Here is a 25,781-nt window from a genome sequence, read left to right as displayed (position 1 = left end):
TATTACAAATGATCAGACAAAAGATCTTAATCAGAATTATTTATTACACAATATAAATCCTAAAAGTACTAGTAGTGTTAGTAAGTGGCAGGAGGGCCTACCCCAATAAGAATCTGGTAGGATAGCACAGTGCACTATATTGAGGCAATTATTGAAGCAATTATATTAAAGCTAACAAAAAAAGAAATAATTATTAAGTAGAGATTTGATATAACTTACCCATACCAGTGCTTGTGGGGAGGTCTCTTTCCAGCAGCCTTGGGGGGTGTCCCCAGCGAAAGGGAGGAATCTCCACACACACACCCCAGGAAGGGTTATGTTAGAAGAACCTGACTGTATGAAAGTGGACTGGACTTTTATAGTATAGAGTGATGGACTGCTAGTCAGAAATTTACAGGCGAGCTACCAGCTTATCTGTCACATCCAACTTCAAAAAGCAGGATGTATGTTTGGAGTTCAGTGAACCAGGCTAGTTTTAGCATAATTCAACACCAAAAGCATTACCACGGTGCCACCAGTAACTCACTACAGAGAGCTGGCGTTGCTTGCATTCTCTGACCAGATTCTAGGCCTTACTGGGGCAGGCCCTCCTGCCATGCTTGAGCAGCAGACCCCCCCAACCTCCCCCCTAGTGTTATTTATGAGCATGATACCATATGGTATGGCATATCCCTATGGTCAGCTTGATGCCATATGGTATGGCATATCCCTATGGTCAGCTGGAGTCAACTGTCCCAGCTGTGTCCTCTCCCAGCTCTTTGTGTACCCCCAGCCTGCTTGCTGGTGGGTGGAACAAGAAGCAGATAAAGCCTTGATGCTGTGTGACCACTGTTCAGCAATAACAAAAACATCCTTGTGTTACCAACAGTTTCCAGCACAAATCCAAAACACAGCGCCACACCAGCTACTCTGAAGAAAATTACCTCTATCTTAGCCCAAATCAGCACTTTCTATAATAATAATTTGGATGCTGAAGTGGATGGTTGTTGGCATTATTGGCTGGCTCTGCTTTAAAGCAATGTAATTTCCTGTGGATTAAATCAGACAGGATTTGTTCCTTGGTGGCTACTAAGTGTACTCTATAGTTCTAGCAATAATGTTGAGATTCAGACTGAATGAAGTGAGTGTTATTTCTCATCATTAAATGCATGCAAATGTTTATATAAAAATGCATTTAAAATCTTAGGTTTTTTTAAAAAATTGTCAGTGTCCTTATATGTGATTAATGGAATATGAAATGGCAGATAACTACAGCAATTACACAAAAAACAAAAGCAGAAAACCATTGAAAAAGGAAGTAAATCTCTTATTCTGATGGAAGAATTCAGACAAGTTGCGCACGGAATTAGGGTGAATGTATGTTAGCTGCAGTAGTTTTGCTCTGCTAGGCTCTCCTAGAATAAGTTTTTGAAGTGAGTAGTTTTCAAATATCCCACGGATCACTACCCATGATTATCTCAGTGCTTTTCTGGTGGCCAAAAAAAGGTCTTCTGTTAAAAAAATGAACTTTAAACACTTTTTTGTTTGAATACTTCACATATTTGAATCAAAGCACTTGATTCCTTAATTGTCACTTCTTTTTTTTTTTTTTGATACTGAATTTTACTGGCATCTGTGAAATTCCTGAATGAATCTTGGTCTGACCTGTTAGTTGCTTTTGGTCTTCTTCTTGGTTTTCTATAACTAATTCAAAAATAATACATGTGAAAATAAAAAGCAAGAGCAAGTAGCTGAAACAAACCATTTCCTCTTCTGTATTCTGTTCTTTGCACTTATCCCTTTTCTTAGTGTTGAAATGGTACATTACTTTTTTAAACAGAACTCACATTTACCTTATGTGTGGAATTGGGAGAAAAGTAACTTGGAGGTTGGAGAAAAGGCTCCTGTGCAGATTTTGGTTAGTGATTGAATTCTGCAAGCTGTTTCAGAGTAGCATATGACATTTAATCAGGTCCTTTGGTTCTGCAGAACAGCAGGCTGACTCCTGTTTGTCGCTCCTGTTTGTCACTTCTTCCCTGTTACACTGTTTCACTGGCTTAGTAGGATAGTTTCAACTCTGTCAGAATGTATCTCAATCCCGGCCAAACAAACTCATGCAATAAATTGAGACTGATGTAAATCTTGAATATCTCTCTCTTCTCTCTTACTCCTTGCTATTAATTTTACATAGATCACAAGATGTAGAAATGCTTAATAAAAATGCTTAATAAAAAAAGCCCCCACCCAGTAGTTGTAATTTTTGTCTCTTGTGGGATGGGTTTGTGGAATTCACTAGCTCTTTGTGGAGAGTGGTTGCAGAGATGGCCTTCTGGGGCAGGGAGTGTTTCTTGCAAAGTACGTTAAGATGTATTTTGGGAACAGCAAACAGCTTGCATAGCATTATTTTTTTAATTTAGCAGCTGTTATGAGACCAGATAGTAATCTCAGAAAAGTACTAATGTGTTTTGGGTCTGCTACAATTAAAAACACTGCGGTGGAAAGAAGAATGATTATAATTATCGTGTGGTCAGATTCTAGTTATATAGAAGCCAACATATTTTTCAAGTGCTTTGTGCTAAACAACTAGCTTGTTGCTTTCAGTTGTGAATTATGTTTTCTCTTGTGTGACAAGCACAGCATAAAATATCAGATTAACTTAGGAACTAACACATCAAAGGAGATTTTTTCTGAAACATACATTCACAAAAGAAATATGGATAATCTTTAGGTTATATTATACTGTTTGTAAACTCTTCAAATGAATTCAATTTATGTTGCTTTTTTTTCTTTTTATTTTTCTAGTGGAGAGAAAAAGCGCAAGGACTAGAGAAAAACTAATATCCAAATACCAATCTATTTTTTTTGTGCTTTCCATCCATCTACTCATACATACTACTGGTTTTTTGGCTGTTTTGTAATTACTGGTTGCATAATTAATTTTTTTTTATTGCTTCTGTCAAAATCCGGATGTAGCTTTTGCAGGATGTGCTTTGCATTGATGCAAAATAGTAAATATGAGATTTCATGGTGTTAAACTTTCAGGTGACTATGGCATGAGTTTACCTCTTGGAGAGGAATATGAACGAAAAAAACATAAACTCAAAGAGGAACTCCGAGAAGATTATAGGCGATATCTTTCTCAGGTATGGCTGCTTGACTGGTTGCTATACTTTAGTGAGTCTCTTAAAATGATTCTTTCATTCATTTGAATGAAAATTAATGATATCTTTAAAAAATTTTTATAAGCAATGGCTCATTTCAAAGACTTGGATAAAAGTAATTTCAAAATGTTACCTCTAGAAAGGGTTATATATTTTAGGCTTCTACAGATCTCGTTGCCATGAGACTACGTATTACTTAGTACACTTTATTCTGAATACTTTATTTATTTGTCTTTACTTCTTCCTTAGTTTTTTGCTTAAGAATTTAAAATCTGTTACTTCCTTAAGTACTTAACGTATTTTGTGGTCTGTAATTGGGGTAAGAATATTTCTGTAATTAGTGTGAGTCCATTTGACAGCTTCTTTTCAATTTTAGGAAGAAAAAAACTTTGATGTTCTGCTTAACATGAGTTACTAAATGTCACAGTCAATTTAAAATTGAAATGATATGTATGAAATGTCATCATCTTGGGAATATTCCATATCTCCTCTTCGTGAGACAGAAAAAATAAGGAACTAAATAATTTCTGTTATATGAAAATGCTATTTATCAGTGTCTTTAGTTCTTAAAATGAAAAAATGAATTTGCTTTAAGAAAGGAAAGACTTTTTGTTAAGTCATATATTTTTGAATGAAGACTCTTTTTGAATAGTATCTTCTCCCTGACTTTTAGGGTATATCACAGGCAAAAAGAAAGGTAGGGTGTCTGCAATATAATTTTTTTTTCTTTCCAATTAGTTGCTTTTTGCTTTGTTTGAAGGCTTTGTGCTCTTGGAATTTAAGAAATCATTTTTTTTGTGTGCTTTGTGTGTTTGTGCATGCTGTAGTGATTAGTTGTGACTAACAGCATTGTTTGCTTTGTGCAAAATTATTAATTGTATTTATTATTTTCCATTAGTAATATTTTAAAACATTTGTTGATTTCCTTTTCCCTTTGCAGTTGCTATTGTTGCTGTCTAATGCTGACTGTACAGTAGTTTTTATTTTAGTAGACATTTGCTTCCAGGCTTATCAGTTACATAGATATTGAGAGTTCAGATCCTTTTTTTTCTCCATGATATACATACTTTATAAGGCTGATATAAAATAGTAACCTCTGAAATATTGTAGTATGTCATTGAAACCAGTCAGGGATTTTTTTCTTCCAATCACTATCATCAGTTGTGCTTAGGGAAGCAGTAGAGTCAGTTATTCAACACCTGGTGGCCAGAATGCAAGAATACAAGTATTGCAAGGAAAAATAAAACTTCTGGTGTTACTTTTGCAAGCTTTGGCCAATTGATTTTTAATTATTTATATCATTATACTGTCATGTATCTATAATTTTAAAATTTAACACAGTCCATTCAGGTTGTTCAGATCAAGCAACTTCAGTAACATGGTAGAAACACAACCTGCTGGTTTTTCTGGGGCTTTGAATAACAGAATTTGTGAAAAACAATAGCAACAGCAGAATAAACTGCCTTCTTAACCTCTGACCCAAATTATGCTTATGTGATTGTTACTTCTTGTTTAATCTTAAAACTCCAGATTATTTTCAAAGTTAGAATATTGTGTTAAAATTAATGTTTCATAATTATCACCAAAGTACCCAAATAATATAATTTTTACATTAACTTCTAGTGTTTTATTCTCAACTGAACTCCAGTTTTACAAATTTAGGTTTACAAGATGGTGTTTTTTGTTTTATTTTGTTTTTGGTTTGGTTTTTTGTGTTTTGTTTTTTTTTTTTTTAATGTAGTACGTTAGCTATATTAAGCTTATAAGGCCTGACCAAGAGATAGGATAACAATCTTTAATTTCTTTTCCAATCTCTAATTTCTTTTGCCCACCTAAAGAGATAGTGTAACTTTTAGCAGCTCTCGCAGTGATAATTTTTTTTTAATTAATAACTTGTTTAATCTTGCTTATCTAGAAAAATGCAGTTTCCATATCAACTTCTGATTTTTGGCAAATATGTTTTTAACGTCAGGGATGATCTCCATAGATGTCTTCAGAATGCGTGAAAATAATTACTTAATAATGAGGATTACGGTGTATTTACTTTTTCTAGTAGGAATAAGTTGATTTTCCATATTAAGCTGGTTGTCTTGATGCTAGAATGTTTGCAAACCCCTTAAATCTTCTAATGTGTAGTTGTAAAATATAAGTCATAATGATGTGGTTTTGTACTGGAACAGACAGAGCTCTTGAGTGCCTCTAAGCTTTTAAGTTACCCTGCAACATAGATAATGGAAGGGAAACAGTGCTAGTGAATACCACATCTCACCCATTCCCTTCTTTCAGCCCATGCCACACAAAGAGATGATCCTTTTGTTAAAGATAATCAGATTTATAAAACACAGATGATTGACTGAGAAGGGCCTGGGGATGCTTTTAGTAAAAGAGTGATGTGTGACAAAGCCACTAGGCCTGGAAGCCAAGGACCTGCCCCAGCTTTGGTGTTTGGTTTGAAAGGCAACTGCTTTGACTTGCTGCACAGCCCAGTTCCCAAATTGTGACCCAGGGATCTATATGGAGCAACAACATTGTGGGTTTGATGGGAATTTCTGTTCCGAAAGTGACTGATGGTCTGTAAGGAATTACAAGATTTAGTAATGGGTCATTATCCTGAAAAGTTTGGGGAATGCTGGTATAGAAAACACTGTTGAGATAAACAGATGTGACTATGCTACTGTTAGCATAGATTCCATCTGTTGAAGTAAGAGGTAGACATGTTTTCTGCAGTTAGAAAAAGCAGTTTTTCATCTTCAGATATCATCTTGGAAAATTCCTCTTATGCTTGTACAGATGCTTGTGCTTATGCTACAGAAGAACTGAGTGGGGTTTCTTTGAATAAAAATTAGGGGTTTTTTTAGTATACAGAGACTAACTGTAATACTTCAAATAGTGTAACAGGGAAGAAGTGACAAACACTTTCAAACTCAAGCTTAAAACTTGACAGAGACATTTACTTTCTGCATTCGTTCTACATTTTCAAAAACATTAAGGTTGTCTTCAGTGGTTTTTTTTTTCACTAAATTGCACAAATTAATTTCAAAAAAGATGATTCCTAAAAACTATTTACTTGAGTAAGAATTGGTATTTTAAAATATATTGAATGGTTTTAAATTTTTTTTAATGTAGAAAAATTATCTGACTACTGGTGAAGTAGATCCATATACTCAGGGATTATCTCTTCCTATTGATGAGCGAAGATCTGCCAAGGTAAATATATGAAGGAAATTAAGTAAGTGAACTGTAACTTGAAAATGAACCTGAATGTTTAAACTGTTGTGGAAAAAATATTTCTATTCAAGTTTTTTTGTTTGGTTGTTTGTTTGGTTTGATTTTTTTACACAATAGAACATTTTTGGAGGTGGTCATTAGAATGATTTTCTGAAAAGTCAAGTCTTTACGTTTTGTTTGTTTTTGTTTTGTTTGTTTTTATTTTGTTGTTGTTTTGTTTTTAAAAAAATTTAATCCTAGGTTACTTTTACTCAATTTTTCATAATTTGATGTATAGTACTGATAGTAGTCTGAGGTTTGCTACTTCTGATCCACAACTAGTAGTTGTGCTTGGGTTTTGTTCAGCAATAAATATTGATCTGATAAAGAACATTGGTTTTGTTATAGTTGTGTATACTTTTCTGCTTTATTGCTCTTCTTACTGCAGCCTGGGGATTGTTTTAAAAATATTTGCTCGTAGGTGTTTCTACAGTGATATTTTTACCAGTTCCTAACAGCACTGAAGGAAGTGTGCTTTCTGCTGCGCACAATTTGCTTTGGTGTCTTTTGCTTACGCTTAACCTACCCACTTATCCTCACACGCTTCTTTTTTTTAACAGTTGAATCTGGAAATCTAAATAAAAGCTGATTTGATATTTCACATATTGCCTGCTGTTAATATAGGAATCTTCCCAATTTCAAATCTTTCATTGAGAGTACAGATGCTAATTTGTTTTGTGAATGGAGTACACATACTCTTTCTGCGTTTAGCCCCTTTGATCTCCCAGAGGTTTCTTAGCAGTTTATGATCTTGCTTTCATTTGTTGTAGTCGTATACCAGCCATGAAAGTCTCCCTGCTGTTGGAGCTTCATGGAGGTTCAATTACGAAAATGCAACATGCTTATGTGGATTTTCTTTACCTCTGATCCATTCCTCTGATGTATGGTATAATTCTGTGAAAGTCAAAATCAATGTTACAGGAGTCATCTCTCCTCATGCTCTCACATTGTTGGTCTTATAATCCCAGTTCCTTTCTTATGTTTGCTTGTAAATTGATCCAGGAAGTTGAGTCAGCAGAAACACTGTAATTTATCAAAAGTTTTGCTGATTCTACAAGTGCAACTGGTTGGTTGCTAGGATTAGTCAAACCACAGTGGACATACAAGGAAGAAAGACAAACTGTGTTGCCGGAGGAGGACCAGACATTTGCACTCCTGGGAGTTTTATTTTCTTTTGGGTGTTTTTTAACCTGTGTTGGCTTGAGGTTGCAATGTTGATCTGTGTTTGGGACTAACTGTCGTTGTAACCTGGTGCAAGGCTTCTGTTTTGGGATGTGTTGGTCTTGTCCTTGCTGTGCTTACTTATACTTTCTGCCTCTCTTGTGGTGCTTTGGCCATATGAGGAGCCAGGTGAGAACTCAAATAAGTGAAATTGCTCTTGTGAAAAAGCCCCAAACTCCAAGTTACATGAATGCAAAAAGGAGGCAGCAAGAATGAAACGTCCAGAAAGGGGAAAGGACTCCTCCTCAGTGGCTGCATACACTTGTACTGAATTTGTGTTATCTTCAGGTTCTCATGAGCTTTGTGTTAACCCTTGCAAGTATGTGTGCTGAAACAGTGGAATAAAGTATCTTTGATTAATTCTGTGGAAACTGAAGATGTATTTGAACTGGGAACATGTCTGATCATTGATGGTTTTATATCATAGCAGGTCAACATTTATTGAGATTGTCTGTTTGTACAGTTGTGTTATATCCTTTTTATGCTTTTTACCCATTTATTGCTGTTGCAGAACCTAGAAGCTACCAGAAGATGTCACACTGTGCCCTGCTAAACAGTTGGTTTCTGGGCAGATAGGGATGAGAGGTTGACATTTGCATTTTGATTTCCTTCAGTGCAGTCACACAGCATATTGAATTTTCTGCTGAGTGTTTTGCCACCTGTTAAAGACGAGGCTTGTTTCTCAGCTTTGGAAAATGCCTCTCAGGCAGCTTTCATGGCTGTCTGCATGTTTTATATTGTCACTGTTATAAAACCTAGACACAAATTTTGGGAAAAAAACGAAAATCAAACCAAACAATTTTGGTGACTATTAGTATGATTTGCAAATCTATTACGAGTCTGGTATTTCCATGGTGATTGAGGTATAAATTTTTTTTGTTGTAAATTTGTTCATGAGAAAGTAAATTTATATGTAATGTTCAGATTTTTTTTAATACCTTTTCCTTTTTTTTTTTTTTTTTTTTCTGAAAATGCTGCAGTGGAAAAGAGCATGATTTGTAATGTTGTAATATAATTCTCTTTTTTTAATTTATGTGATGGTTGGAATGAGGTAGTATAAGAGATACCCCATGCTCTAAGCACAAGGTAGTAATATCAAGAAGTAATGTAAGTTAGAGTTTGCTTTATCCAGAGACTTGTGTTTCATATATTATTAGGCTATTGATGTGCAGTTGCTGTGTATTTTTGGACCTGAGCAAGCTGGTTATAAATATTGTCACCTTGAAAAAGCAGCTCGGACAATGTGGATAGATCAGTTTTTTCCCTGTTTTTCCTTGCATTCTTTGCACTTTTGACTCTTTTGCTGTCAAGTTCAAGTCAAATTGAACTGCTTGTTTGAATTTCACAGTTCATGTTATACCCTAAGCTATAATTGACACATCTTTTCTATACATGTATTTGTTGTCCTGTTTTAATTATGAACAGGGCAAGTCACAACTAATCTTAACACACAGTAAAAATCGTATGTGTAAAAATCATCTGTAAATACATTCAGATTGGAAGTTAGAAAGTGGTTTCTAATTGTCAAGGGAGTGAGCCTTTGGAAAATTTTGGAATAGGTTTAGCAGGAGGAAGCCTAACTGGTTGATCTACAGTAGTGTCACTGGGGACTAGACTTTGTGGCCAAGGAGCCAACTTCTGCTTACAGATTTCAGATTAGGGGAAAGTGCTATGTTCAAGAATGAATAAAAACCTCAAAGCAATTCAAGCCTTATTTGTACATCACAAAGACTAGGGGGGGGCAAACACACAGTTTGCATGTATTCACTTAATACCACAGTTCTATGAAGTTAAAAGCTACTAAAAATGCTAAATTATGATGCCCTTTTCAATGCCTATTTTAGGAGAAATTACGACTTGAAAGAAACAAGGAGTACAATCAATATCTCAGGGATAAAGAAGAATGGAATGAAAGGCTAAGGAAATTAGGGAAGAAAAACAGAGAGGTAATACAGTTTTACAGTCCTACCAATGACTAAGACATACAAAGTAAGACAAAACAAGCAAATTATGTTGTTCAATGAGGCCAGTTTTATTAATGTGTCTAGGAGGTCCTGGTTACAACTCATACAGTACAGTTCTTGATTCCTGCTTCCATCATATCTGTGTCATAGATGGGTGCTTTCATTCTTCTGTGTGTCTAAAGCAAATCCCTGGGTTGTTTTTGGCGATAAAAGTGGTAGCCAAAAAAGCTGTCTCTTTGAACAAAATATTGAACCTTGTATAGCTTTTATTTGCAGATGCTCTTTTCCTTAGTCTGTGTCCGGTTCATGAGAAAGCAAGGCAAGTGCAGGCAACTGTCCAGAATATGAGGCTGTTCATTTGTGAATAAAAAACAAAAATTAAAAAAATTTACTACTGAAAGTGAGCTAGACACATGCATAATTGAAATCACGTTCTGATCTGAGGCCTTTGATTTGTGTGGCAGTAAGCAGGTAGGAACACACACACACACTCACCTCCACTGGATGAGGGAAAGAATCAGAAGGGTAAAAGTGAGAAAACTTGTAGGCTGAGTTAGAGACAGTTTAAGAGGTAAAGCAAAAGCTGCACACACACAAGCAAAGCAAAATCAGGAGTTCATTCCCTATTTCCCATGGGCATGCAGGTGTTCAGCCATCCCCAGGAAAGCAGGGCTCCATCATGTATAACAGTGACTGGGGAAGTCAAATACCATCACTCTGAATGTCCCCCTGCCCTTCTCCTTTCCCCGTCTTTATATGTTGAGCATGACATCCTATAGTGTGGAATATCCCTGTGGTCAGTTGGGGTCAGCTTCCCTTGTACCCACAGCCACCTTGCTGGTGGGACACCATCAGAGCCAGAAAGTCTTTGGCACTGTGTTAGTGCTATTCAGTAGGAACTAAATTATTCCTCTGTTACCAACATTGTTTTCATCACAAATCTAAAGCATAGCCTCATACAAGCTACTATGAAGAAATTTATCCCAAACCAATGCAACAGCCAATGGGATTTTTAGATCTGATTAACATTGTTGTGAGACCCTTCGCTTTAGTAGTCTGGAAGCAATATATTGATCTGAGAAATCTGCTTTCTAATAATAAAATCTTTTCTGGAAAGGGTAAATTTTATTTTTCAAATATTTTTGCCTCAGTTTAATAATTTGGAACTCCCTAATGTAGATTTGATTTAAGAAGGCCTTCCACTTCTTTTTAATACAGAAATTCTGAAGCTTACACTAGCGTGAGAGCCAGGTCGTTCCACGAAGTGCTTTGTATTTGTACTCAAAACATCCGAAAGTTTATTGTCTTTCTTACAGCAAGTGCAAATACCCATGTATTTTTAATTTCTCTCCAGAAGAATGTTTCTTGTTTCTAGAAGGATTGTTTTCTTATGTAAAGGTCTTATGTAAAGATCTTTTCCTCCAAGTACATTGGGGTCTCATGTGGTTGAAAAATATTTTAGTCTGTGAAGACATGTAGAAGGCAGTATTCAGGCATCCTTTAGATGTTGAAATTCAATATCTGTTTCTTAACTGACTTCTTGAAGGGTTGGAATGCTACACAACAGTGATCCCTAGGAAACTGGCAAAAATGCTGTTTGTGTTTGTGTAACTGAGTCTGTAAATTTCTAAAATTTTTCTGCATGTTTGGGCACTTTTGTTTCCTTATCTGACTTGTCTAATGAAATCTATTTAGGGACTCAAAGTTTTTTCTTTTTGCTTTGTTTGTCATCCAGTTGGACTTTTAAGTTATATTTTTATTATTCTTGTGTAGAAACAATTTTGCTGTCATAAAAGAACAAACAGAAAAAAAGCCTGGTGACTATTTGTTGAGATTATGCCATCTCTGAGGGATATTTAACTTGGAGCGGGAGTCAAATAACATATGTGACCTCAGAAGTTTGATCCAGCAGTTTAGATAATCTCAGGATAAACTTCAGTTCCAAGGAACCTCTGGAAGTCATATAGTACAATCCTCTGCCCAGAGTAGGGTTAATTCACAGTTAGATCAGGTTGGTCAGGCCTTATCTGGTTGAGTTTTGAAAGGATGAAGTATGCACAGTTCCTCTGGGTAACCTGTTCCACTGCTTTAACTTCTTGATCTGAACTTCTATTCCTCTATATCCCACTGGAATATCCTTTGCTGCAACTTGTGACTTTGAAAACCATTATTCTGGCATCTCTGTAACTATCCTTTAGGTAGAGACTACAATTACTAGTTCCTCCTGCTCCATACAAACCCTCCTTAGCCACCTTCTTCCAGGTGAATAAACCCAGCTTTGTCAGCTTCTCCTTTAAGAGCTCAAATGCCTTCTCAGTAGCCATCCTCTACACTTTCTCCAGTTCATCAGTATCTGGGTGGGGGAGGGAGAGCAGAAACTGGGCACACTACACCAGAACCTGGATACTGAATAAATACTGAGCAGAGAAGGATCACTTACCCTGACCTGCTGACAACAAGTAATGCAGCCCAGGTTGTTGTTAGCAGTTATCACTGCTGGGGGTCCTCTGCTGACTCATGTGCAGCTTGTTGCCCACTGCTAACCCAGGCCTTTATCTGCAGAACTGCTCTGTAGGCAGTTGGTGCCCAGCCTGTGCTGTGTGTGGCATTGTTCTGTCTCAAGTGCAGAGTTTTGCCTTTGCATTTTTGATCTTCGTGAGGTTTTCGTCAGCATATTTCTCCAGTTTGTCAAGACCCTTCTGAGTGGCAGTTACACCTTCTAGTACACTGATCCTTCTTCCCAGTTTGGTGTCATTTACATCCTTAATTTATTATTCATTATATTTTGTAAAGTATGAGTTACTGTTATCTTTATTCCACAGATGAAGGATTAGTGCACAGAAATACTACAGGATTTATCCAAACCCATGTTGTTTGTTAGAACTGTGTATTGAACTCTGGGCCAGTGTGTCATAGGTTTGGTTTTTATTTACTAAACTATCCTTCCTCATAAAGACTTCTCCTGGAGAGCAAAGAAATAGATTAAGAAACAGTCAGGTTTTAAAAGGTTGTGTTGATAGGGAAGAAGTATTACAGACTTACCTGAGTCTGGATATAATAAAGATGTCTAGTCTCTTGGTGAGCTGTAAACCAAAGTGGTTTTTTGATTTTTTGCACCTCTGAAACTGAAAGTCAAATTAGAGTTGGTAAAAGGCCTGTCCAGGATTGATAGCCATGCTTCTGAAACACATTAGATACAAGGAAGAGTACCTTTTTTAATCTCAAGAAAAAGAAATAAAACACTAGCTTTTAAGCACTTCTGGAATTATTTTCCTCACCTCTTACCTTTCTTGCAGTACTTGTTTAGGGATTGTTTCAAGCAATACAAAACTAAGGTTTTACTCAATGTGATTAGTTTTTATTCAGATCTTTTAATATTTTTTTCCATTAAACAGAATGAGATGGACAGGAATAAAAAACCTGCTGCTGTTACCAGGCTCAAGCCAGATCTACGTACAGAAGTACAGCCCTTTAATACAGGTGCAGCACCTCCCAAGAAGGATGCCTTTACTTCTACAGAAGATTATGAAGAGCTGCAAAACAAGAGATGGCTGGAGGAAGACAGGTACCACAGGTTAGATGATGAGGTTGAATTAAGAAGTCGACTATTAAATAAAAGACTCGATGCAGATTTGGATGTTCCCAATGGAAGACATCATGGATTTGCTAGCCAGTCTATAATTCCTATTAGGAAGCATCACAGACTTGATGAAGATCGTGATTTTGGTAGAAGATACTACAGAGTGGACTATGATCCTGAGATAAGTGAAGAAACGGACCCTAGATTTAGATGTGAAAGCACCTATGACAGAAGAACTCCCCGGGTTTTTCATGCTGAAAGGTATTCTTAATTCCACTTTCTCCTTTATTTCTGTAGCTCTTGTTGACAGCCATGGTTTGCTGTCATTGAAAATTATACAAGATTCCTATGTGAAAGCAGGTTTTTTGTACTTACTTATAAAAAGGAACTTTGCAATAATTTATAGAAAAAGTGTTGAACAATTGGACCAGTACCTAAGACAATACATCATAGATTAAGGAGCATTGTATATATTATAGCAAACCAAGGATACTAGAGAAATTACCCCAGAAGAAGCAGCCCACAATTAATTTTTGTGAGGAATGGTTTCCCAGAAAGCATGTTATTATTTGAGAGCAAACACCTGCACTGGAAACCCCGTGTTATCTCTGTTTTCTTAGTCTGTAATAGTAATAGCAAGTCAATTTTCAGTTCAGATTCCAAAACTGGTTTGATCTTCAATTTTTGGTACATGCCACTGTGTGTATAAAATGCAAAAATGTGTTTTTAAAAAATCTTATTTTTTACTCTGTGTCTTGGTAAATGATGGGCTTTAAACCTTTGCATAATTGAATCAAATCCTGATGGTTTTAATAGGTGCTAATCTCTGTAATAACTACACGGGTTGAATAAACATTTAAGAAAGCCCAAACCAAACAAAAGAGGGTGTCTCAGATAAATCATTCAGGAGGAAAACTGATATTATGTACTGTTCAGTATTAAATAGTCTTTACTGTGTTAACTGATACAGCAGTTTTGTTACTTTGATATAAATTGTTAATCATTCTCTTCCAGCTTACTCACTTAAAAGAAAAAAAAAAGTATAACCTTCCCAATCATTCAAGGTTTGGCAGTCTGGCCACCTTTGGTTATTCCATTGCAAGAACTGGTTGCTTTTAAAGCCACATGAGTTGTGGTGCAAAACAGTACCAACCTTGAAACAGATGTGTTTCATATAGCTAAATTCAAATGAAATAAATCCATAAAGTTTATTGTAAACAAATTTTTAAAAGGGGCTTTAACGGTGTTCATTTGTTCACTTTCCAGATCTTGGGAACATGAGTGTTATAGCTTTTTTTTTTCCTGTTGCCAGAATTATTTTCCTGCAGTTGCTTTAAGTGAAGAAAACACCAGTGTCCTCTCTTCGTAAGGCAAAATAAAGACTTTTTTTCCCCTAGATTTAACGCTTCTAGAAAAAACAAAGGCAAATTGTACTACTTTCAACCGTGTTAAATATTACAGTCATGTTTCATTGTTAGTTGCTGGTGTGGACTGGTTAAATGATCTTTTGAGTTGTTGTTTACAGGGATAATTTTCTGGATAATAGTGCAAATTAATAACTGGAGGGGGAGAGGGAAAGCCCTAAAATGCTTATCTACTTTAAAAGCATTTTTTTAATTCAATGATCTCATACTGCTTTTCCAGTTTCAAATGCCACTAGAGTTAAAATATTTTTTCTCAAAAGCTTTTGATAGTCTTTATCAAAAAAAAAAAAGTAAAGGAATTAGATCTATGGAGAAAATGAAATGTCTGGAAGCATTTTCAAGAGGCAGACTAAATAAATGGGTTGTTTCAAAGTTTCAGACTGTGTTCTAATGTGCTTCTAAAAGCCTGTATTTATTCATATAGTGTTTCTGAAAAAGACTAGCAAATGGAAACAGTGGTTAAATAGAGAAGAGGAATAAGATCGCCTGTTTTCTGCTGAATGAGATTCAGAGAAGAGAAAATTGAAGGTTTTAGGGTAGAGTCAGCTTGTCCTATAGCTTTTCAGAAAGAAAAAATATTAGAAGCTAAACTTGATGTCTAACAAAGATAACCAAAATGTTTTTGAGACTAACAGCAAGTTTAATCATCTGTGTTAATTCATACTCAGAAGGATGAATGTCCTCTTTTTATTAGGTAGCTGTTTGCCACTGTCTAATGCAGTTGGACACAGAGTCTAATATTTAAAATATAAAAATAACCATTTGATAACGGTTTGTTTCTCAAAAAATTTATACGGAATTATATAGATAAACAATCAGCAAGCATAGTGTTTGAACCAACAGTAGACATCATGTTGAATAGAAGTATACTAGTTTTTAATTATTCCAGAAAACATGGATAGTGCTTATATAATATATCTGTGACCAATATATCACTAGGCAATTCATTGCTTATTCGGAGTGGCCTCTGAAACAGCTTTAGTTCCAGTTTTCTGTTAAAAGAAAATATAGAAGATAGTCTTATCTTTGCTATTGGCAAACTTGGTGCATCTTCTTAAAAGCAGTTGCTGGACCACCACCTGAATGGCCTGAACTTAAATTTGTACATGAAGTTCTTTGGGGTTTTGTTGGTGTATTTTCTATTACCGAATGTTTATTAAAAATTAATTTTCAGTATTTTTTTATTAAATGTGCTTTTTAATCTAGTACTTTTTTCTCCTTTACAAGGAGCTCCTCTGAGCCCCCTATGAACTACATTCAGTCTCTTTTCAAGGAGAAATACATCTCTTATTGACAGCTCAGCTTCTGAAGAGTTAGTTTTTTTTTTATTTCAGGCAAAGTCAACTTTTCCAGAAGATGTGTGATTCATGACAGAAACTAAATTCATAAGGAGGCATATTTTTGTTTTCTGTGCTAAAGTCCTTATGTTCCTAAATGGGATTTATTAGTTTTGAGGGGCAGCTTTTCATAACAGGACTTTTCAGAAAGGCTTCTGTTTTGATGGAGGCACCAAGGACCATGGCATATTTCAACAAATAGAAATGGTGCCAGGGAAGTGAGAAGAATTGCAAAATATTTTGGTTCTTAAGGGTGGAATGCTTTAATCCATTGCCAGCAGTTAGGTGCGTCCTATGAACAGGAGACAACAGCTTCTTGGTTGATTTGGGCCATTATGTCTGGGCCTGCCTTGCTAAACTTGCTGCTTTCTACAAAAAAGGTTGCCTTTTGAATCCTAAGGTTTGTTTCTTTTCTTCCTCCCTGCATCCTTTCATTACACTATGGACTGGGCTTTCTCTTTCCTAACTGCATATGTCTTACATGACCAGCCTTGTAAGGAGCAGATTGATCATCATCAAAAAGATGATCTCGATCATGAAAGGAGATCATGTTATGCAAAGAGGGTGGATGTCATTCTTTCATGTTGTTTTTTGGGTTGTTATGATGCGAAATCAATGTTTAATAATCTGCTTGTTACTTTTGCCTTTGATTATTGGCTCTTATTTCAACTACAGAAGACCTGTGGTTCTTTTTATGTAAGAGATGAGGCTTTTTCCATGTTTACCTATGGGTTTTTTTGATTTTTTTGTTTGTTAAATAGGAAGTCCATGGCTCTGTCCAGCTCTGGAAAATATATGACTTTGTTAGCATTTGTTAGGTACTTTATTTTTCATTGAATACCTATTCTTGTCTTATTTTGTTGAGATAACTTGAAGTCCGCAATAAAGAGTTGTTATTTTGCAAGACGAGAAAAGCTTATAAATTCAACCCCCCCAGATCATTTTAGGAACAGCTCTCTTGTGTTCATACAATATTTGACATCTTTGAAGTTACTTGAAGTTCCAATTATACCACTTCATATGTAGATAACTCAAATTTTAGCTCCTGAATTTTTGTATTCACCATGTTGCCTGTCTTTTATCTTGATCAAAAGTCACCTCTCCCTTTTAAATTCTATCAGGTGCATAGTTGAAGGGTAGGTTGTCATTAAAGAAGCTTTTCATATCTGAATTGGTTGTTTCACCAGACTTGCCCAATAGCTGTGCATCAAAACCTATTGTAGACTTTGTTAGCTCCTGGGGATCAAGAGCAGCAAGATCTGTTATGATTGATGCAGTGTGAGTGTCATAAGTCCTTCAGCTCTCAAAACTCTTAACCAGGCTCAACAGTTAAAGGTTGCATGAAAGCAGGCTTGGGAATTCACACTCCAGACAAAGAGCTGACTTGACTGTGCTAGCAAAGTGAATTATTTCTAGAAATTTTGTGTGATATTTTCAGAACCGGTTCTGCTGTCCAGTGTGCAGTCAGGCTGAAAATACATTTACATGAATCTGCTGGACCTTCCATTTCAGATTGGATGTTTTTAGGCAAACATAGTTGAATATTTTCAGTTTCTTTAAGGCCCTGTCTGAATGGAATAGTAAGAGACATACTTGTAGATTATGAAGACGAATTAAAGGAGAGAGCATGTATGTGGCAGATCTCAAGAACTGGAGATTCTAGATGTGGTATACTGTGTATTTTTCTGATAACTGCACTAGAAAATCATGATGAAAGGAAAATATTAATTTAAAATCCATTAAATGTTATCTGAAATGGCTGATAGTTTTTCCTGCAACTAGTATAACAAGAAAAACATGTTTCCTTTGAGAACAGCCATTGAAGCTTGCATGCCAGTTTTCTTTTTGAATCAATAGATCACCTATTTCTCCAACTGAAGACTTCTGTTGATTCATATAATGGGGAATCCTTTTTTGATAGTAGTTTTAAAATTCCTTTTTTTCCTGTTGTCTTGGTTTTGCAAGTCCTGAAGTGATTTAAGTGTATGAGGCAGAAGCAGAACACTTGTAAAGCCCTTACATAAACTCTTGACTGGCACCATACAGTCTGTCAACATGGTTGAAGTGCTCAACTGAGTCAGTGTTGCTGATGGCTGCAGAAACCACAGGCAAATGGGAACTGTGAGAAGTGTCTTCTTGCCAGGCAGTTTTTGCTTTTGGTCCTGCTATTTCTTTGGATTGTAGGAAAGCTGTTTTTCATATATGTATCACACGGTGACATAAGTGCATCTATCATGTTTCACACAGACTGTGAAAGAAATTCTTGAGTTTGATCACTTGGTTTTCTTTTTTGCCTCTGCCAGAAATCAGGTACAGATTCGTCCTTCAGCTAATGAGGAGGCCAGGTCTGCAGCTGAAATGCGGTATAGATCAGGCCTTGTTCTTGGTATGTATAAGAACCTAACTAATGACACTGGGTTAAACTTTCCTTGCATATATTATTTTTCCCTGTGAATAATTAAAACCTAGAAAAATGAGCTTTTGTTTTCCCCCTTGTGCTAGTTGTCTCCAAGACAGGTAAATAAATACTATTGACATAGAAAAAATAAAGAAAAACATGTTTTCCCCCTTAATGCAACAGGATTTTCTGATTAATTTTGAAGAGCCCAAGTTTCTTCTTAGGTATCATTAACAGTTTAAGGTCCAGATATGTAATTACATTTTTTTTTTTTTTTTTTTTACAAAATGAAGCATAGGAGAAGTCTTTATCATTTTCCATACTTCTGCAATTAAAATTCACTATAAAGTTATGTCTTTAACAATACAGAGGTTATTTTCACAACCTTGGGCAAGAATAAATGATTCTGATAATCTCTTACTGCTTAAACATAGCCATAAAATTTAGCAGGGAATGTTAGTGTTGACTGTAATCAAGAGAAATACTGTTAAATGCATAGCATTCCTAGCTGAATTCAGAAAATTATAAGATAAGAATGAATGAACTGCAGTAGTAGTTCTTTAGATGGGAGCTTTTGAAGGCAAGCTAGGTTTGGATTATGAAAGGATTGATTAACAGTTGTCAGAATAATTTCTGTTTATTCTTTCATTTGAACTTACCTGATCTTCAGTGCTATATGTAGCAGGTAAAATTTTTTGGAACTGTTTAAAGGCAGCATTAAAACAGTGGTGTTGTGGTGGTCAGTCTCTGGTCTGTCCAGTCATCTCATTTGTGGCAACTCGAGTACACAGAGTTGTGAATTTGTATTCCTGGCAGTTCTGGTTAGAAGAGTATTGTTAGCTATGTTGTATAAAGATTAAGTAAATTAAAACTTGAAATTTTTGAAAATGAGAAGTGATTTCAGACTCTCCCATTTTGCACATTTTGGTCACTTTACAGTTCCAGCACAATAGTTGAATAAAAAAGTCAGTCAGTCATGCGTCAGGTTTTGCTGTTGTTGTTGATTTGGCTTTTATTTTATTTCTTTCCAGCTTTCTTCTCTTTATTGTTTGGGTCAACTTTACTAGAGATCCACAGTGACTTTGTGTTTGGAGTATGTTAGGAGTTCCTGTGTCTGATAGTTGTACTGTAGAGAAAGTGGTGATGATGGTTTTTATTGTTTTGTTTGTAAAATAATAGAACACCTCCACACTTATTCTGAGGGTACTACCAAAAGTTGAAAGTTTTTTGGGTTCCTTAAAATCGCTGTGGGGTGTTATCACTGTTTCCCTTTGCATACACACATCTCCCAGTTCTTTGCTAATTCTTAGTAGTCATGGGAATCGTTCTAGAAGTGGAGGAATTTGCTTTCCTCCCTGTGGGCTTGAATCTCTTCAGTTTTAACTTTCCTTTTGTATCCTGATCATAATTTTGGAGTGCTGTAGTGTATCTTCCTTAGTTGTGCATTAGAGGAAAAAAAAAACCTAACTTTTTTTAGTTGCTGTTTTATCACATACCTTTGAAATTTGTAGCTTCCTGACTATACAAAACCAGGCAAACTGAGAAAATAATAATGAAAATTGTAGTAGTTTTGATCATCATACTCCAAACGAACTGTATATTAAAACTATCTATTTTTTTTAGTCAGTAAAGATCCAGTGTTCATATACTCTGCTGTGTTTCAAATTTTAAATTGACTGAAAGTCAGTGGTTTTGTTCAGTACCTTTTGTGTATTTTGTGGAGCATTTACACAAATGTGTGGTCATTTCCATTAGGTGGTCAGGACCGAGAACTTCTCCAAAGGAGAAAGGAGAAATACAGGCGAGAGCTGATGGAACAGATGGCTGAGCAACAGCGAAATAAAAGACGGTAATGGAAAGTTACTGTATTTTTTTAAAGATAGTGGCTGGAATTTGGAGGCATTTCATTAATTCAGTGTGGTAAGAGAAAAATTCGTAACTGAGGAATTCCAGGTAGTGACGTAATATTGCATTCAATTAAACTCATTGCTGTGAGAGCTTTCGTTTCTAATAATCAAATTCACCAGCTCTCAGTGGGACAAAGAAAACCCAGGTATTTTTTCATTTTTTAGAAACTGATTTTTAGTTTCTTCAGGGTAAAGAAGCTTTAACCAAAATTACCTTTTTTGCTGATGCGGGAGTGTCTAACTACTTGGCAAAGTTGAATATTAGTCTTGTTTTTGCCCTCCAATTTAGGAAAGTAACCTCTTATTTTTGAAGCACTTGACCATGTGGCTTATGCAGAATAATAAAATATTAATTTCTTCCTTACCTATTAGCAACTGCCTACTGAATAACAGTATGGATACATAAAAACGCACAGTGATATTAGTGAAGGGATAAGGAATTAAAAATAAGTTAGTATTGACTGTTTCACTATGATGAAAAATTGTGCATGCTGAACAAGCCTGAGCCCAGAAATTACAAAATAGGATTTATTGCTGCACTTTTGAATCAGTTATTTCAATGTATTTAATATTAACTTATTGAATGTGAATAAAGATAAATTTTTAAGAAATGTTCTGAAAAGTTGTAGTAAACAGGTTTGTGGTGATTTGTCCTTTTATGGTAGTTGGATTTTTATTAGGTGGAATAGATGATTGCCAGATGCTTCTTGAGAGTTCTGTTTATTTAAAATATTACACAGTTTCCTTCACTGACTCCAGAAGAATTCAAGTGGATCATTGTCTTCTGTTATCCTGTATTTTCAGAGTTATTTTAGCTACAAAGTTGTGAGCTCTATGCTTTGAAAGAATGAGTATAGTTGTTACTGCTTTCTGATATGATCCTTTTTTTTAAAAATAATCCCCAACAAAACAGTGAGAAGGAACTTGAGCTCTTAGTTGCTGCTTCTGGAGCTCATGACCCAGAAAAGAAGGTAAGAAACTTGGATTTTCTTTCACCTATATAGACTTTTCCTATTTTCTTGCTCAGTCACAAAACTCTGTAGGGCTTCTATAAAATGATAAATGCTGATTGTTTTGGTTTTTTTTTAATAGGGCATCAGCATAGAACAAAATTGAAACCAAGGATGATAAGGCTGTGTCATGGTTTAACCCCAGTCAGCAGCCAAGCCCCACACAGCCGCTTATTCAATCCCCCACCAGTGGGACTGGGGAGAAAATAGGAAGGATAAAAGCTAGAAAACTCATGGGTTGAGAGAAAGACAGTTTAATAGGGAAAACAAAACCTGCACACACAAACAAAGCAACACAAGGAATTAATTCTCTGCTTCCCATGGGCAGGCATCTCCAGGAGAACTGGGCCCCATCACACATGATGGTGACTTGGGAAGACAAACACCATCACTCTGAACATCCCTCCCTTCTTCTTGCCCCCACTTCATATAATGAGCATGATGTCATATGGTCTGGAATGTCCCTTTGGTCAGCTGGGGGCAGCTGTCCCAACCTCCCATGCACCCCCAGTCTCCTCACCAGTATGAAAAGCAGAAAAGGCCTTACCTCTGCATAAGCACTGTTCTGCAATAACAAAAACTTCACTGTATTATCAACCCGGTGTTCAGCACAAGTCCAAAATATAGCCCCATAACAGCCACTGTGAAGAAAGTTAACTCTACCCCAGCCAAAACCAGCACAGGCACGTTACACATGCTGTCAGCTTAAGAGGAAAGTATTTTCATGGAAGTTATTGAACATTTTCTTGTGCAGTGACCAAGTGGAAATTTTGGACAGGCAGTGATTATCATAGAAAAAATTCTTAGTGTCCTTTACTAGCCTGTTTACATGCAAACAGTAGTAACCTTTCCCTGGAAATATAAAGTATGCTGCAGAAAGTTTTTTCTCTTTTTCAATTAAGAAAAAATCTAGTTGTTTTGCAGACGAGTTGATTTCACTGTATCAATTTTTAATTTCAAATTTGTAATTGTTTTTAAATGATTCCATGTAGTGTTCAGGATTACAAGCATTTTTATAGGATTTTGTAAAAACCAAGATGCTTAATATTTTGTTGCTTGTAAAACGTAATGCAGAGTTCCTACTGTCTCCACTTCCTAGTGAGGTGATGATTATGTTAAAAATTTTGATTAGCATATATGAAGGAGTAGGTTGTCAGCACTACAGCACTAGTAGCTGACTGCTTGTTTCAGAACTTGCATGATTTGCATGTGTGTTTGCTATGTGCCTGAAGCCACTGCATCTTGGAGATCTGCTGCTGAAGAGTTGGTAACCGTTGCAATCAAGAATAGACTGGTTATTAATTTAACTGGTAACTGGTTTAAATTATCAGCAGTGCTGGGTGTTTTTGAATGCAAGAAACTTATGCCATTTCTGGAGGGTTCAGTAGAGGTGAAAGGAGGTCCTATTTGCTAGAAAATGAAGGTGGATGGATAGCTGTAAGATTTTATTAGTCAGCATGTGAGGCAGGAGGCTGAGAATGTGTGCAGACAAGCAGCGAAGCTCAATCAAAATTCTTGCTTCTAAATGGGGAAGGAGAACACTGCTCTGGCTGCGTGTTCCTGCCCTTCCTGCTGAAAGTGTCTGTCTTGCTTGTTTGATCCCTTTTGCAAACTGAGTCAGCTTGGTTAGCTGGCAAAAATCTGAATCTTTTTTGCTGCTTTAGTTGGCTTAGAGAGGTCAGCTGGCTGATCAGGGATTCAGATGGTGAAAGGGAGAGAGATGGAGTATAAGGCTGGGAGCCAGGCAGGAAAAGAGACAAAACTGAGCAGAGGATGCTGGGTCCTTTGGCTCAGCAGGCTGCAAGGTCAGTGTAAACAGTATTGTCTAATCAAAGCTGACTATGCAGAAGCATGCTTTGCTGCAGCACTCAGTATACCATATGCATCTCAAAAGTGCCTGTTGTAGGAATAAGATTATATCTAGAGCACGTCCAGAGCATGCACAGTGTTTTAAAACCACTAATTTAGCTGAAAGCCTTCAATTAAGTAGAATTGCTGCATTCATTAAGCATCAGTCACTGTTAGCTTTAAATTGCCTCTCAGGGAGAGATTCTAATTAGGTGGATTTCTTGATTAATTACAGGTTGGTTAAATAGCAATGCCTGATTAAGAATCTATAAATGTAGACGTTTAGCTCGTTAAAATGAAACAATCCCCAGGATGAACTGAGTACCACAGTCACATCTGAAATTAGCTACAGAGCTGAAATCTGGGGCACTTTGGGAACAGTTCACATTAAAGTTAGTGAAAAAGGCTGTTTTAAATGTTCTCCTGCTCAAGACACTGGATTTGAAAAGACAAGTTAAAAAAATAGTCTGTAGACTGTATTATAATTTTCAATTGCTGTAGCTTGTATCTGTTAGCTAATTTTGTATTCACATATAGAAATTTGAAGTTAAATGTTACAAGCAAATCAAGTAGATTTTGAGAATTTTTATCTTAATGCTGTAGTCTGTGATTGGTGAGTACTAACTGCTTTGTATATGCTGTCTTGCAGCTAAGTGATGAGGAGGTAAAGATTTAATATTTTGCTGAAATACTTCCATATTGTAGGGTTTATGATTTGCTGTTAGATATTTAATAATTAGCTGGTTTCTGGTATTACTTTCTCTGAATGCATGTTAGTTGAAGCACTGCAATGTTAGGACCAGTGAATTCAGAACAAAATCTGTTTTACTTATACACTGTATGATTTGTTTGCATTCTTCTATTATATTAACTTATTTAAATAAACGTTAAAATAGTTATACATAGCAGTTGCTGTAAGGGCTTTCTGGATGTGATAGGGTAGTTCTGAAACTAACTGACTTGCATGCCTTTGCATTATTTGCATGTTGCTTTTGACTTTCTTCTGAGGCTGCCAGTTATCAATAAACATTTGCTACCTCTATTTTTAAAAAGAACCGCCCCAAAAATTCATAATTGTTGTGGTTGAAAAAAATCAATAAAATCCAAGGAATTTAAAAAATGAAATAATGGTATTGCAAGGAAATGTTTATTGGAAAAAGTCTCAGTATGTGTTTTAGTTTTTAGTGATTATGAGCCATTTCAGTCTTGGGATGGGAGGGAGGGATTTTGTAAACTTTTCCTATGCCTAATATAATGTGACAATTCTGTCAGTGTAGAAAATTGGCAGCTGTAGATAAGCTGTACTACAGACAGAAATATTCTTTTTTCTGGGTATTAGCTAGAACTGTATGCTTCTTGAAACTTACCACAGAGGTTGTTTTTTGTAAATCTGTGATAAACTTCCTAGATTTCCTTGTAGTATTAGATTCCCAGTAAATCACTGGGAGAAAACCCTGCAATTACTAGAAATTTGAACAGCTAGTTGGGACCCAGTGAAGTGTTTAAAACAACCTAAATGGAAGGTCAGAATATTTCCTAGTAATGACAAGATAAAACGTTTTGTTTTGGTTTTTTGTTTATGCTCTTTTTTTCTCTTACCTTTTTTTTTTTTCCCGTTTAGCCAAATAGACTGAAGCAGTTTGGCTTCACAGCAAGAGCTTCTGAAGAGAAAGTACCTCCTGAAAGGCCCAGGGTGGCTTTCCAAACTCCAGTGCCTGCCCCTTCAGCCTCTCCAGTGAATGAAGACTTTCAGAGTGATAAAGACTTTCACAGAGGGCTAGCCAGCACTCTTGGTGAAATAGCAGCTCCCAGGTGCTTCACCATCATGTTTGTTTTGCACATTAAATAAGATTGATGTTAAGGATGTTATTGCTGCTGAGGTAGAACTCAGTGGTGCTACTGATCCTTCTCCGAGGAACTGGTGGAGGTAGAAATAATATTTTGACAATTAATAGAAAACTGACTACTTTGCACTGGAGTAAAATGTCAATTTCTTCACATTTTATTTTGAAAAATCTGCGGAGGCTGGATTGTCTGTGAAGACAGCTCTCTCTTAGTGGGTGTTTGCATAGGATAAGGGTTGTGCTGTAGAAGTTACGTCCATGACTGTAATATTGAATCATGTGCGAGGATGCTTGGGCACGTGCCCAGCAATGTCCATATTTTAGAAGGCAGGTATGGTATGAGTTTGGCCCCTGTCAGTTAGCAATATCCCAAGGTTATCCCAAGGGATGCCTACAGTGCATCCCTCAGGAATGCACTGTAGGCAAGGACAGTGTCCATTAGATGCTGTGATTGAGGCTAAACTGTTGAGAGAGAGAGAAGGAGCTTCAGGCATGTGGCTGAAGCTGTGCTGAGCTACTCACCCTTTGACCAGAGACTAATCCTTGCCTTGTTTTATTTACTGTTACTGATGTAACCAGTAAGTATCATTAAATGAACTAGTAAAAGAAGGCGTGCTTGTTTTATGTTCTTTAGATCTCTGGAATAGTGTGGGTTCATGTACTACTCCCTAAGGGAAGGTAAATTCCCTACTGAGGCTTATTGTTTCTGCACGGCACTAATGAGAGGTCTTCAGCTGAACTAAATTAGAATTTTTTCATAATGAATTCTCTTTCTACTCCCATTCCCCCTCCCTTCTCTTTCCCTCCCTCTCTTTTCCCTCCTCACTTTGCTTCTTTTGAT

The 25,781-nt window shown here is 36.3% G+C and overlaps 1 protein-coding gene across 12 annotated transcripts in view; it reads left to right on the top strand.

Annotated features, from left to right (window-relative positions):
- CSPP1 (centrosome and spindle pole associated protein 1) overlaps positions 1-25,781 on the top strand; it is a 66,818-nt gene that overhangs the window by 7,675 nt on the left and 33,362 nt on the right. For 5 of the 12 annotated variants that reach the window (XM_032682349.1, XM_032682319.1, XM_032682288.1 and 2 more), the window contains 9 exons: positions 3,022-3,122; positions 3,814-3,837; positions 6,267-6,347; positions 9,473-9,574; positions 12,988-13,433; positions 18,237-18,319; positions 20,087-20,180; positions 21,152-21,209; positions 24,718-24,908. In XM_032682349.1, coding sequence (XP_032538240.1) covers positions 3,022-3,122; positions 3,814-3,837; positions 6,267-6,347; positions 9,473-9,574; positions 12,988-13,433; positions 18,237-18,319; positions 20,087-20,180; positions 21,152-21,209; positions 24,718-24,908 — 1,180 coding nt within the window. The remainder of the gene's footprint in view (positions 1-3,021; positions 3,123-3,813; positions 3,838-6,266; positions 6,348-9,472; positions 9,575-12,987; positions 13,434-18,236; positions 18,320-20,086; positions 20,181-21,151; positions 21,210-24,717; positions 24,909-25,781) is intronic. The other 7 variants (XM_032682375.1, XM_032682300.1, XM_032682367.1 and 4 more) reach the window with 5 other exon arrangements.

Source organism: Chiroxiphia lanceolata, chromosome 1, assembly GCF_009829145.1.
Source record: "Chiroxiphia lanceolata isolate bChiLan1 chromosome 1, bChiLan1.pri, whole genome shotgun sequence".
Taxonomy (NCBI): Eukaryota; Metazoa; Chordata; class Aves; order Passeriformes; family Pipridae; genus Chiroxiphia; species Chiroxiphia lanceolata.
The sequence above is the reverse complement of the archived record's forward strand: the minus strand, read 5'-3'. Positions and strand labels throughout refer to the sequence as shown.